The sequence below is a fragment of the Hyla sarda genome, chromosome 4 (genome assembly GCF_029499605.1).
Source record: "Hyla sarda isolate aHylSar1 chromosome 4, aHylSar1.hap1, whole genome shotgun sequence".
In the NCBI taxonomy this organism is placed as follows: domain Eukaryota; kingdom Metazoa; phylum Chordata; class Amphibia; order Anura; family Hylidae; genus Hyla; species Hyla sarda.
Window position 1 is genome coordinate 234,624,067 of NC_079192.1, and position 15,472 is coordinate 234,639,538.

At 45.7% G+C, this 15,472-nt stretch overlaps 1 protein-coding gene across 1 annotated transcript; it reads left to right on the forward strand.

Annotated features, from left to right (window-relative positions):
* Positions 1–9,465: 9,465 nt before the first annotated feature.
* On the forward strand, positions 9,466–12,213 carry LOC130366976 (protein spinster homolog 1-like). The gene is made up of 2 exons (XM_056569361.1): positions 9,466–9,628; positions 10,628–12,213. The coding sequence occupies exon 2, from the start codon at positions 10,653–10,655 to the stop codon at positions 12,165–12,167; it is 1,515 nt and encodes a 504-aa protein (XP_056425336.1). The 5' UTR covers positions 9,466–9,628; positions 10,628–10,652; the 3' UTR covers positions 12,168–12,213.
* Positions 12,214–15,472: the final 3,259 nt, after the last annotated feature.

Sequence of the window (15,472 nt, forward strand, 5' to 3'; positions counted from 1 at the left end):
ATTTAATTTGTGTTAGTGTAGTGTAGTGTTTTTAGGGTACAGTCACACGGGTGGGGGATTACAGCGAGTTTCCCGCTGCGAGTTTGAGCTGCCGCGCAAAATTTGCTGCATCGCAAACTTGCAGCCTGATAATCACTGTAAGCCCCCTGCCCATGTGAATGTACCCTGTTGCAAAACTACAACTCCCAGCATGCACAGTCTATCAGTGCATGCTGGTAGTTATAGTTTTGCAACAGCTGGAGGCACACGGGTTGGGAAACACTGAGTTAGGAAACAGACAATGTTTCCCAACCAGTGTGCCTCCAGTTGTTGCAAAACCACAACTCCAAATCATTCTCAGGCATGCTGGGAGTAGTAGTTTGGCAACATCTTTAGAGCCAGATGTTGCCGAATTACAACTCCCAGCATGCTTGGAGTTGTAGTTTTGCAACATCTGGAGGACTACAGTTTGCAGACCACTAATACAGTGGTTCCCAATCTGTGCCCTTCCAGATGTTGCAAAACTACAACTCCCAGTATGCCAAAACTGTCAAGGCATGCTTGGAGTTGTAGTTCTGCAACATCTGAATGGCCAGATGTGACAGAACTACAACTCCCAGCATGCCTGGACAGTAAGGGCATGCTGAGGATGTGTAGTTTTGCAACATCTGGAAGGGCACAGTAGTCTCCAAACTGTGGACCTCCAGATGTTGCAAAACTGCAACTCCCAGCATGCCCAGACGCCAAGGGCTGTCTGGGCATGCTGGGAGTTGTAGTATACAGGGTCCCATTACAGCAATGCATGTCGCTTTACGGCGACGTGCATTGCTGTAAAGGGCCCGGCCGCGGCTGAAGATCCACTCACCTGTCGCCGCCGCCGCCTTCATCGCCGGGATCCGGGTCTTCAGGGACGAGGTAAGTACCGGGGCCGGTCCCCAGCACTCCCCCGTCCCCCGCCGCGTCCTCCGGTCTTCCTCCCGTCCTCTCCGGACTTTAAGGGGCCGGGCAGGACGGGAGGAAGTAACCGCCCCCCCTGCGATTGGTCGGTTAACTAACCAACAGATCGCAGGGTATGGGAGGAGGTGGCAGGCTTGCCACCTCGCTCCTAGTCTTCAGCATGGTCCTGGCTGTCTGTGACAGCCGGGATCATGCAAACTTACCGGGCGGTCGGGTCCCAGAGACCCGATCAGCCCACTATCGCCGCAGATCGCAAGGGCGATTTCCCTTGCGATTTGCGGCGATCGCCGACATGGGGGGCCTACATGGCCCCCCTCGGCGTTTGCCCTGGATGCCTGCTGAAGCATTTCAGCAGGCATCCGCTTCCGATCTCTGCCCGGCACGCGGCAGGGACCGGAAACCGCCAGGGCGTAAGTTTACGCCCTGGGTCCTTATGTACCAGGGCGCCGGGGCGTAAAATTACGCCCTGGGTCCTGAACAGGTTAATAACTTTGGGATGCTTTTACTTTCCATTCTAATTCCGAGAATTTTTTTTCTTGAGATATTCTACTTTATGTTAGTGGTAAATTGTCGGCGATACTTGCATCATTTCTTGGTGAAAAATTCCAAAATTTTATGAAAAATTTGAAAATGTTAATTTTTTTTAAATTTGAAGCTCTCTGTTAATAAGGAAAATGGATATTCCAAATAAATTATATATTGATTCACATATACAATATGTCTACTTTATGTTGGCATCATAAAGTTGATATGTTTTTACTTTTGGAAGACATCAGAGGGCTTCAAAGCTCAGCAGCAATTTTCCAATTTTTCACAAAAATTTCAAAATCAGAATTTTTCAGGGACCAGTTCAGGTTGAAGTGGATTTGAGGGGCTTTCATTTTAGAAATACCCCATAAATGACCCCATTATAAAAACTGCACCCCTCAAAGTATTCAAAATGACATCCAGAAAGTAGAGGAGAAAATTTAAAATCTTAATTTTTTAAACTCGCATGTTCTTGTATACTCATTTTTTTTTATTTTTACAAGGGGTAAAAGGAGAAAAATCCCCCCATAATTTGTAACCCAATTTCTCTGAGCAAGGAAATACCCCATATGTGGAGGTAAAGGGCTCTGCATGTGCACTACAAGGCTCAGAAGGGAAGGCGCAACAATGGGATTTTGGAGAGGGATTGCTGAAATGGCTTTTGGGGGCATGTTGCATTTAGGAATCCCTTATAGTACCAGAACAGCAAACTACACCCCTTTTGGAAACTACACCCCTCAAGGAACGTAACAAGGGGTACAGTGAGCCTTAACACCCTACAGGTGTTTGACGACTTTTCATTAAAATCGGATGTGTAAATGAATTAATTTTTTTCACTGAAATGCTGTTTTCCCCCCCAAATTTTACATTTTTACAAGGGGTAATAGGAGAAAATGCCTCCCAATATTTGTAACTCCATTTCTTCTGAGTATAGAAATACCCCATGGATGTAAAGTGCTCTGCGGGCAAACTACAATGCTCAGAAGAGAAGGAGCGACACTGAGCTTTTTTCCTATTTTCCCTTGTGAAAATGAAAAATTTAGGGTAACACCGGCATTGTAGTGAACATTTTGTTTTTCCATTTTCACACCCAACTTTAATGAAAATTCGTCAAACACCTGTGGGGTCTTACGGCTCAGTATACCCCTTGTTACGTTCCGTGAGGGGTGTAGATGTCAGAACCATTGTAAAATCAGCCACCCCTGTGAAATCACCAATTTAGGCCTCAAATGTACATGGCTCTCTCTCACTTCTGAGCCCTGTTGTGCACCCGCAGAGCATTTTACGTCCACATATGGGGCATTTCCGTACTCATGAGAAAATGCGTTACAAATTTTGGGGGTCTTTTTTCCCTTTTATCTATTGTGAAAATGAAAAGTATGGGGCTACAACAGCATGTTAGTGTAAAAAAGTTTTTTTTTTTTCAACAACCAGCTGGTGTAGACCCCAACTTTTCCTTTCTATATGGGGTAAAAGGAGAAAAAGCCCCTCAAACTTTGTAACACAATTGCTCCCAAGTACGGAAATACCCCATGTGTGACCCTAAACTGTTTCCTAGAAATACGACAGGGCTCTGAAGTGAGAGAGCGGCATGCACATTTGAGGCCTAAATTAGGGATTTGCAAAGGGGTGGGCATAGGGGTATTCTACGCCAGTGATTCCCAAACAGGGTGCCTCCAGCTGTTGCTAAACTCCCAGCATGCCTGGACAGTTAGTGGCTGTCCAGCAATGGGAGTTGTTTTGCAACAGCTGGAGGCTCCGTTTTGAAAACACTGCCGTATGAGACGTTTTTCATTTTTATTGGGGGGGAAGGGGGAGACAGTGTAAGATAGTGTACATGTAGTGCTTTACCCTTTATTTTTTGTTAGTGTAGTATTTTTAGGGTACATTCACACGGGAGGGGGTTTATGGAGAGTTTCCCGCTAGGAGTTTGAGCTGTGGCGGAAAATTTGCCCCAGCTTAAACTTGAAGCAGGAAACTCACTGTAAACCTGCATGTGTGAATGTATCCTGATAGACCATGCATGCTGGGAGTTGTGGTTTTGCAGCAGCTGGAGGCACTGGTTGAAAAACCCGAGTTAGGTTCTGTTACCTAATTCAGTATTTTCAAACCAGTGTGCCTCCAGCTGTTGCAAAACCACAACTCCCAGAATTTACTGATCACCGAAGTACATGCTGGGAGTTGTAGTTATGTAACAGCTGGAGGCTGGATTGCAAAACTACAACTCCTAGCATGCCAAGACAGTCATTTGCTGTTCATGCATGCTGGGAGTTGTAGTTTTGCAAGATCTAGAGGGCCACAGTTTAGAGACCACTGCACAGTGATCTCCAAACTGTAACCCTCTAAATGTTGCAAAACTACAAATCCCAGCATACCCAAACAGCAAACAGCTGTCTGGGCATGCTGGTAGTTGTAGTTTTGCAATATCTAGAGGGCTACAGATTAGAGACCACTGTATAGTGGTCTCCAAACTGTGGCCCTCCAGATGTTGCAAGGCAGTTTTGTAGGAGTTTAACCCGTTGTCCTGACACGATTTCAGGGGGGTAACCTACAGCTGGTTTGCTACTGACACGTTTTTCAGAGCATACCATCACGTTACACACATGAATAGAAGTGAACCATCACCCTGACACGCATGCAGGGTGGCGGGGGGGACATAACAGTTATTGGCTGCTGACACGTTTTCAGAGCGTACCATACGTCATACATTGGTAGGAATTTAACCCGTTGTCCTGACACGTTTTCAGGGGGGTAACCTACATCTGGTTTGCTGCTGACACGTTTTCAGAGCATACCACACGGTACACGCACGATTAAGCGCAGATCCACTTATCCTGACACGTTCTTCAGGAGGGTAGCTACGACTCATTGCTGCTGACAGGTCTTCAAAGCAATACACAGCAACAACTAATAATCAGACTATCTCCCGAAACATCTTGCAGGACGGAACCGCGACAAGACAGTTGCTGACATATTTTCAGAGCAATTCGCACGAGGCAACACGTTGCGTTCACACGGTTCACGACAGGGGCTTGTGCTTCGCAGGCCTTAGAACTTTATGTCACGGTGGTATAAATGTTGGCGGCTTCACTGTTCCACGATCATGTTTTCACGACAATTGGGATGGTCTAGTATAGTCACGGTCAACGAGCCAGGAGAGTTGTTCCAGGTAGTACACGGTGAGGTGGTAGGCACCTGAGCCGATAGTAGGAATATTATAGCATGTGTTAATATATCGTGTTGTCCTAGGTCCTTGCCTGACGGTTGACGGTGGTAGTTGGCAGGTTAGTAGCAGAAGGGGTTATCAACTAGAATCGGGAGGCATACATGGTTTTCATGTTTCATTAATCTCTCCCCGGCACCCGTCATGGCCCGGACAGGTGGAGGCATTATGTCGAACGCATCAGACATTGAAGACACGTTGTCTGTCCCAGAAACCCCTGCCAGGAGTTCCGAGCAGGGAATAGGCACTGCGTACAGATCCTGGACAATTCCCAGATTGATGGAGGAGCTTCGCAAGAAGGGAATTCCATTTCCGGCGTCAGCTAGGAAAGCAGAATTATACAAGCTGCTAACATCAGGACAGGAAGCGAGCGGCAGTCAGCAGGACATGTCAGGGCAGACAGTGGCCACGTCCCTGGCACAACTGCATTCTATGATGAACAGCATGTTGTCCTCTTTGTCCAGCCTGGAATCCAGAATGGACACATTCGAGAGGGGTAGTGCGTCCCAAGCATCAGTTCCCCTCGCGGCGGTTGCACCCGCAACCCCAGCTACACCTATGGTGGCAACTCCTGTAGGTAGGGGAACAACACCTCCAAAAATCACGCCATCACACTTCATTCCTGCTTCCATCCGCAAGGATATTCTGGACGGCAAGGACGTTAACCTGGCATCCTTGCTTATCAGCACTCAAGACGTCACTGAGACGAAGACGGTAGCATGTGGGGAGGTCTCGGTGGTCTTCAAGAGCAAGGATGCCAGGTTAAACCGCAAGCTCACAATAGTAGAGTTTGTAATTGCTTTCAGCCTATACAGGGATGTGATCTGCACAGAGAAACCAGAGAGGAGGGAAGAGCTGGATCTGTATTTATACAAACTATCAGAGTTTGCTTACAAATATGGCGGGTCGTACTTCTATGAGTACCACAAGTCCTTTGCGGCAAAGGCTGCGGCAGGGGTCAGTCAGTTCGCTTACGAAACAGACTGGGGAGTGGTGGACACCGAACTGTTTTGTAAGCATTTTGCTGGGTTGAAGGCTCCGACCTGCACCATCTGCCAGTCTATTTCACACACAGCCCCGTGGTGTTCCAGCGCCAGTCATGAGCCAGAGCCAAGTACCAGTAGGGGGGTCACGGCTTCTCCTGCTCCCGGGCACAAGTTCTCGACTGCTGTAGACAAACTGGGGCGCCCTGTGAGGTACCTGGGCAGGAGCCAGGTATGCAACAACTACAACTTAGCAAGTTGCAATTTCAGCAACTGCAGGTTGTTGCACGTGTGCTTGCTCTGCTTCCGGGCCCATCCCAGCTCATTGTGCTCTCAGAGGTCACAGCAGTCTTCACTAGGCGGGGTCCAGGTGGATGCGCTGGCTGGTGTGTTGGCAGATCACCCGGAACAAGACTGGGTACAGTGGTTACTCACAGGCTTCAGGTCGGGTTTCCACACAGGCTTAGTGTCTTTACCTCAATCTACGTTTGCGTGTAAGAATTTACGGTCAGCCACGCAGCAACCCCAGGTCGTTACGGAATTAATCCAACAGGAGTTAACCAAAGGCTTCATCATCGGGCCATTCCAGACGTCATCGTTCGAAGTTTGGAGGGTCAGTCCGGTCGGGGTGGTGACAGGGAAATTCTCCAATAAAAAACGTTTAATCTATGATTTATCTGCCCCATATTCTTCTGTAGTACCCAGTTTGAATGCCCTGATCCCATCTGAAGAATTTGCTATGAAATATGCTTCAGTCGACCTCGCTATACAAATCATTCTTCAGTTGGGACCAGGTACATGGTTAGCAAAGGCAGATATTGCCGATGCCTTCAAGTTGCTACCAATAGCAGAAGAGTTGTGGAAGTGGTATGGCATAAAATGGCAGGGCATGTACTATTTCGCCTCAAGACTCACGTTCGGCTCCAAGAGCAGCCCGTGGTTGTTCGAACAGCTAGCACGAGCTTTGCACTGGGTACTGGTAAATGTGTCAGGTTGTAGACACGTCATACATTACTTGGACGACTTTCTCCTGTTAGATCCCCCAGGCGGTAATCCCAACAGTCTGCTAGCACTGAGGTCTTTATTCGACACCCTGGGTATACCAGTATCTCATGGGAAAACGGAGGGACCATCAGCCAAGATCACATTCCTAGGTGTGGTACTGGACACAGAGAGAATGCAGGCCAGCCTGCCCGCAGACAAACTCAGTAGAATCAAAGAAACCATCCAGAAATTCATGAGAACACGAGTGACATCAAGGGTTGAACTCCAGAGCTTGCTAGGCATGCTGGCTTTCGCGATGCGGATAATTCCGCAGGGTAGATCTTTTGTATCAAGGCTGTTGGCACTACTGTCACTAGCAACAAAGTCAGGTAGTCCGGTCAAGTTAGGTCCTGAAGCGTTGGCAGACTTACACATGTGGCATGATCACATCAGTCAGTGGAATGGGGTTTCAATTTTCTTGCCAGCTGTCACTCTCGACTCCCCTAAGGTGTACACGGATGCCACAGGCACACTGGGTTTCGCAGCAATCCATGGCGAGCAGTGGATGGCCAGCCGATGGCCACCGGAGGTTATGGATGTCCCTGGGTTCAGCCGCACCTCCGCCTTGTTTGAAGTGTATCCCATAGTGGCAGCAGCACACGTCTGGGGATCCTCATGGTCCAAGTCCACGGTCACGTTTTTCTGTGACAATTTGGCCACAGTACAGACAGTTAACAAGGGCAGATCCAAATCATTACAGGTCATGAGTTATTTGCGCAGGCTAGTATGGATAGCACTACAACACAATTTCAACTTCATTGCAGTACACATAGCGGGAACTTGCAACACAGCGGCTGATGCCTTGTCTAGGGGTAACTATGATCTTTTTTTCCAGGTCTCACCAGGTGCGGAGCCAGTAGCCACCACAGTGCCTTCACATCGGGTGCTAACTCTGGATTGAGGCGTTACTCCCTGATAGCAGAAACTTTAGTGAAGAGTTCATTAGCCCCAAGGACAAGGAAGGCTTACGCAGCAGCCATCAGCTTATACAGCTCGTTTCTGGACAGACACGCCTTGCCTTGGGGCTTTAGCATTTCCACTACACTACAGTTCATTGCCTTTTGCCACTCTGACCTGAGCTTGTCTTACAACTCCATCAAGTTACATATATCCGGGATTCAACACTATCATGCTTTACAATTCCCTGAGGAGCCTTCCATATGCTCAATACATCTCATCAAAGCGGCATTAAAAGGGGTTAATTCTACCTCCATCCCGCGTGTGGGTACACGGCAACCTATCACAGGGGAAATCTTCAGAAACATGTCGACTCTTCTCGACTCCGCCCCGTTCGGGTGGTTGCACAGCAAGGTTATCAAGGTCGGCATATATTTGGCGCTCTATGGGTTTTTGAGGCCTGGGGAGATCACTTGTGCGTCACGTGCAGCACCTTTCGTAGACATAGGCCAACTTAGCATCAAGCAAAGTCATGCAGAGCTGACACTACGGGTCACAAAAACCTGCAGGGAGTCCACCGTGGTGCGGTATTATCCCTCCGGCAACCCCTGGTGCCCTCTAGCGGTACTCACGGAGTGGGTAAACATCATGAATGGCAAACCAGAGGTAAGGCCTCTGCTGCCTTTTGATTCAGCTCCTCTCACCACCGCTCAGTTTGTCAGTCATGTACGCACGTTGATTAGGCTGTTAGGTCTTGACCCACGCTGCTACTCAGGACACTCGTTCCGCATTGGAGCAGCCTCCGCAGCCTCCAAACACGGAGTACCGGTCCATATACTAAAAAAATTAGGAAGATGGAAATCAGATGCCTATGCGGCATACATTCCCAACCCCCAGTTAGAAATGGCGGATGTATTCAAATTTTTAGTGCTGTAATAAATAAAAGTAATTTGCTTTCACCATTTACCTAACCGTGTTATCATTTTTGCCCACTATAGGCGTGCCCTCGTTCGCGGTTTGGGCACAATTCAACCGCTGTTAAGATTCAGTAATAAGGGTCAGTTAGTATCAGTCCAGGTTAAGGCATGTGTGTTCAGTGGCAGGATGTGTTTTACAGGTGGACGAGTTGTGAAACAAACAGATCAAGACAAGCATTGGTAAGTACGTCCAATTCCACTATCATGGGCCACGACCACAAGTGAGAAGCCTACGGCTGAATTTGTGGGAGGGGCCGGGTGTATTTAACGTTCGGCCTCTCTGCAAGCCGGCACGTTCATCGCACAGCGTTGCCCACCCTCCCAAACCCATTTTTCATTTATCACCAATAGGGCATGCCCACTATAGGCGTGCCCTCGTTCGCGGTTTGGGCACAATTCAACCGCTGTTAAGATTCAGTAATAAGGGTCAGTTAGTATCAGTCCAGGTTAAGGCATGTGTGTTCAGTGGCAGGATGTGTTTTACAGGTGGACGAGTTGTGAAACAAACAGATCAAGACAAGCATTGGTAAGTACGTCCAATTCCACTATCATGGGCCACGACCACAAATATATATATGCAAATCAAAAAATGTTGCAGTCTCTTGTAATACCTTTTTTATTGGACTAACAGAATTTTGTAGAGACAAGCTTTCAGGATTCCTCCCTTTATCAAGTCCAATAGTCAAGGACTAATGATCAAAGGACTTGATAAATTATCAGGGAGGAATCCCGAAAGCTTGTCTCAAAATTCTGTTGGTCCAATAAAAAAGGTATTACAATCTGCATCACTGGACTAATACAACTACTCATATTTACTATATATATGCACACATACCTGAAGATGGTTTAGAACCCTGTGATGTCACACATGCTTGTGATGATGTCACCGTAAGCTGTACAAGGAGGTGCGCGCCGGCTGCAGTCTCTTCAGTGTGTTTTGCATTCACAACCTGTGGTGCAAAGTGTTTGTTAGAGAGTTTCTATTTGCGATAGAGAATACAAGATTTTGACCGTTCATTGTCTGAAGAGAGAACCACAAGGTACGTCTCAGCCTCTTTTATTTCATATATACACAGGGCATTTTGTTTGTCAGTTTTTTTTTTGTTTAGTTTTTTTTTTTAGCAAAAAAACAAGCAATGAATTTCCAAAAGAAATAACAAAAGTTATATTTCTCATAGCATTGTGATAATATTTGGCTTAGGCATTAAACATAATAAAACGCACAGATAGTATCATGACCAGAGCTTTTTCTTGCAAAAGTGCTAAAATGCAATTATGCCCAAAAAGCCCCCAAGAAAATGAGTCCTAATTCATGAAGTTCTAAAAGATATAAGTCTATGAGAAAGATTTGGTGGTGTAGTAAAAGAATGACAGAAAGATTAGGGCAGAAATATAATAGTATATAATAGAATTCTGTATGTACTAACAATAGAAATACTCCGGGTACTCCGAAAGGGAAAAAGTCATATAAGAAACGGATAAATCCCAATGAGGTGTGGTAGGTTCATTAATAGTAAATGTATATAGCAGGATAGCCCAATTGTATCTACAGTATGAACTTCCCATGACCCAGTGACCATACAGCCAAGCCCTTATAATCCGCCATTAATAGGACAGGTTCAGGGTTATCAGATAATACTAGGACCGGACAGGTTAAGGGTTATCAGATATTACTAGGACCGGACAGGTTCGAGGTTATCAGATATTACTAGGACCAGACAGGTTCAGGGTTATCAGATATTACTAGGACCGGACAGGTTCAGGGTTATCAGATATTACTAGGACCGGACAGGTTCAGGGTTATCAGATATTACTAGGACCGGACAGGTTCAGGTTATCAGACATTGGTGACCTCAGGGAAGACGTCTCCATATAAAACACTTATAGAGAAGCGTCTTCTTCTGAGGCTGCGATGGTCTTAGTGTTATCTTGTGGTTCTGTGCTGGACATTTCTGCTCTGTTTGAAGGATCTATTGTATAATGACAGGAATGATGACATGTTTTCTAATGTGTTCACTTATCTCTCTCTCTCTCTCTAGTGTTTTCAGGCTCTGACCTGTGACCATGGCCTCTCCACAAGACCCATTGCTGAAGGAGGAGGAAGAAGTAATGGAGGACAATAGTGATATGGATGTAGAAAAGGGCGATATCCCTGAGAGGCAGAACCTGCCATCTCTAAGTGTCATGTCCACCACACGTTCCATCATCACCGTAGTGATCCTCGCCTTTGTTAATTTGCTCATCTATGCAAATCGCTCCAGCGTGGCGGGGGTGCTGCCTTATATACAGAAAGCTTATGACACCAATGCTAGTCTGTCCGGCTTATTGAATACATTGTTCATTGGAAGCTATGTGCTGGTCGCACCAATTGCCGGATATCTGGGCGACCACTGTAATAAGAAATATACTGTTTGCGCAGGAGTCATCATTTGGCTGAGCATGACACTTACCCTGTCATTCATCCCCGACGGGTATTTCCTGCTCTTCCTGCTGACGAGTGGACTGGTTGGAGCCGGAGAGGCGACTTTCTGTACCATCGCCCCCTCCATCATTGCAGACCTTTTTACAAGTGACCAGCGGACCCGCATGCTGAACGTGTTTTACTCCGTCATACCTGTAGGTTGCGGACTAGGATACATCGTCGGGCCCAAAGTGACTGATGCAGCAAGGGGCGATTGGCACTGGGCGTTTCGGGTCACCCCTGGCCTGGGCCTCATAGCTGTGGCTTTGATGATTTTAGTCACGAAGGAGCTTCCAAGAGCGACTACAAACGAGAAGAAGAACAACAAATCCCCGAAGTTTGCCAAATGGATGACAGATCTGAAAAAACTATTTAAAAATCGAAGCTTCATGTTAACCACCCTGGGATCGACGGCTGTATCCTTCATAGTGGGAGCCATAGGTGTATGGGGTCCATCATACCTGACCCACGCACGAACACTCCTACAAGAGAAGGACCCTTGCCGTGCTGAACCGTGTGACTATCACGACATCCTAATATTTGGTGTGGTTACAGTCGTCTCCGGCATTCTGGGAGTTGTAGCAGGGACGGAGATAAGTAAAAGATATCGCAAATCCAACCCACGGGCGGACCCGCTTGTGTGTGGCTGCGCGATGATGCTCTCCGCCCCTTTTCTTCTGTTGGCATTGACTTTCGGCAACATCAGCCTCGTTGCCACCAACACCTTCATCTTCATCGGAGAGACGCTTCTGTCAGTAAATTTCACCCTCATATCTGACATTATACTAAAAGTAGTAACTCCGTGGAGGAGATCTTCAGCCCTGGCCGTGCAGATGACAATCTATCACCTCCTAGGTGACGCCGGCAGCCCGTACCTCATCGGCCTGATATCTGACACCTACGAACGAGGATATGCCAAATCCCCTCTTCTGAAATACCGCAGTCTGGAGTATGCCCTCATGACCTGCACCATAATGGCAGTCATCGGAGGGGCCTTCTTCATGGCCACGGCCCTATTTATAGAGAGGGACGAAAAAGAAGCAGAGATGGAATCAGAACCTCCGTCATCCTCCTCCTCCTCACTGCTTCCTGCCGATGAGGACCGCGCTTCAGACTGAGGAAAAGTCATTGCTTACCTTTATCTTGTTTACTTCATTAAAAAAAATGAAGAAAAAAATTGCTGCATTTGTTCTATGTTCCACTTTACTCCTTAAAAAATATTCTCTACCTACCCAACTGTGTCCAAACCCCAAATAGAAAAATTTAAATCTCCTCCCAAGACATAAAAAAGACTATTAATAACAAGAGGTATATATAGTGTGTATGTGTTTGTGTGTATATTTGTTTGTGTGTATATGTACATGTGTATGTATATATGTATATGTGTTTGTGTACATGTGTGTTTGTATTAGGGCTGCACGGCATGTGCGATTGTGTTTATGGAGGTAAATATTGTGATTTCGATATTATAAACAAATGGTCACTGACTAAACATAAAAGGGAGGGAATTGGATATGAAATGGGGAGAAATTAGCTTAACCCCTTAAGGACGCAGGACGTACATTTACATCCTAAGCATAACCACAAGCATCGGAGCGATGCCCGGATCATGCACGGCAGGTCCTGGCTGCTGATCGCAGCCAGGGACCCGCCCGTAATGGTGGATATCAGCTATCCCGCGGATGTCCGCCATTAACCCCTCAGATGCCGTGATCAATACAGATCACAGCATCTGTATCATGGCGGTCACTAAAATGGATGATCGGATCGCCCACAGTGCTGCCGCGGCGATCCGATCATCCAGCACGGCAAACGGAGGTCCCCTCACCTTGCTCCGGCCGTCTCTCGGCGTCTTCTGCTCTGATCTGCCTTCCCGCAGACCAGAGCAGAAGATGACTGATATCACTGATCAGTGCTATGTCCTATACATAGCACTGAACAGTATTAGCAATCAAATGATTGCTATAAATATTCCCCTATGGGGACTATTAAAGTGTAAAAATAAAAGTAAAAAAAAAAAGTTAAAAAAATTTGAAAATCCCTCTCCCCCAATAAAAACGTAAATTGTCCCATTTTCCCTATTTCACCCCCAAAAAATGTTAAAAAAATATTTTATGCACATATTTAGTATCACCGCGTGCGCAAATATCTGAACTATTAAAATGAAATGTTAATGATGCCATACGGTGAAAGGCGTGAATGTAAAAAAAAAAAGTCCAAAATAGCTGCTTTTTTATAACATTTTATTCCCAAAAAATTTATAATAAATGGATTAAAAGTTTTATATAAGCAAATATGGTATCAATAAAAAGTACAGATCACGGCACAAAAAATGAGCCCTCATACCACCGCTTATACGGAAAAATAAAAAAGTTATAGGTCTTCAAATAGGGGGATTTTAAATGTACTAATTTGGTTAAAAAGTTTGCGATTTTTTTTAAGCGCAACAGTAATAGAAAAGTATGTTATCATAGGTATCATTTTAATAGTATTGACCCAATGAATAAAGAACACATGTAATTTTTACCGTATATTGTACGGCGTGAAAACGAAACCTTTCAAAATTAGCAAAATTGCGGTTTTCTTTTTAGTTTACCCACACAAATAGTATTTTTTTGTTGCGCCATACATTTTATGGTAAAGTGAGTGATGGCATTACAACAGACAACTGGTCGCACAAAAATGCCCAAATGGGCTGAGTCCTTAAGGGGTTAAAGGGGTACTCTGCCCCTAGACATGTTATCTCCCCTCCAAAGAATCGTGGATGTCTGACCTAGGAGTAGCTGGCCCCTAGTACACAGTCGTCATGCCTCCTCCCATAGACATGAATGGAGGCGGTGTGGTGGCTGTGATCACTAGTGATCTGGCATGGAGTGGAATTCGCTCTGTCGACCGGATGACTGGGGTGCCGCGGCGGAGATCGCAGGTGTCCCCAGCAGCTGGACCCCCATGATCAGACATGTTATTCCCTATCCTTTGAATAGGAGATAATGTCAAGTGGTGGAGTACCTGCCTGGTCTAGTGTAGTCTCCACCCGCTCCGATGTTGTTGAGTTGCTCTGTGGTGCAGCACAGCCACGTAGGAGGGAGCAGGAAGGGAGGAGGGGGTGTAGTTTTTAGATTCTAGGCAGTGCACTTTTTGATAAAAAATGACAATATCTTTATTCTTTATTCTGTTTTTATGTGCTACCTAAAAATTTTATCTTTTTGTGAAAAATTTTTTTTGTATGATTAAAATTGTGCTCTTCTGGCCCACATAATTCTTATTTTTCTCCAACAAGGGATGTATGTGGCTCATTTTTTGCTCCGTGATTTGCAGTTTTTATCGGTGCCATTTTTGTTTTTATGGGACTTTTTTTTAAACCACTTTTTAATATATCTTTTTTATCATTTATGCCATTGACCGTGTGGTTTCATTAATGTTGAATTTTAACTCCATAAGACGTGGGGCATACCTGTACACCCTGCTCCTGCTCCACTTACATGACACAGGCTCAGGAGCTGACCCTGTGTCATAGTGGGGTGGTCCTGGCGGCTAACAGCCGCTAGGACCCATGTCTAATGCTGGACATCACCGATTGCGGTGATGCCCAGCATTATCCCCTTAGACGCCGCAATCAACTTTGAAATTAAAGTAATACAGTCCTGGCAGCTCAGCGGAGCTGATGTGGACCATTGGGGTAAAACTGCGGTGTCCTGATCATCTGAGAGGATGGTGGGAGGGCCCTTACCTGCCTCCTTGCCATCCGATCAATGATCTGATGCTACAGCCATGGCAGGCGGGAGCAGCAGAGCACCAATAACACTGATCAATGCTATGCTATGGCACAGCATTGAACGGTGTATGCAATCCAAATAGTGTAAAAAAAAAGTTAATAAAAGTGAATCAACCCTTTACCTGATAAAAGTTTGAATCACCTCCCTTTTTCCATGAAAAAAAATATATGTAAACAAAATTAAAGGGGTGGAAAAAAAAATCTAAATAAACTGGTTCCAGTAAATTAAACAGATTTGTAAATTATTTCTATTAAAAAAATCTTCATCGTTCCAGTACGTATCAGCTGCTGTATGCTCCAGAGGAAGTTTAGTAGTTCTTTTCGGTCTGACCACAGTGCTCTCTGCTGACACCTCTTTCTATGTCAGGAACTGTCCAGGGCAGGTTAGTTTTGCTATGGGGATTTTCTTCTACTCTGGACAGTTCCTGACATGGACAGAGGTGGCAGGAGAGAGCACTGTGGTCAGACAGAAACAAACTACACAAATTCCCTTGGAGCATAGAGCAGCTGATAAGTACTGGAAGGATTAAGATTTGTTTAGTAGAAGTAATTTACAAATCTCTTAAATTTTCTGACACCAGTTGATATGAGAGTTCCTCTCTAAACATAAACATATGTGGTATTGGCGTATACATAAAAAAAATATCA

Coding starts and splice junctions, on each gene's coding strand:
- LOC130366976 (XM_056569361.1), top strand. CDS start 10,653: ATGGCCTCTCCACAAGACCCATTGCTGAAGGAGGAGGAAGAAGTAATG.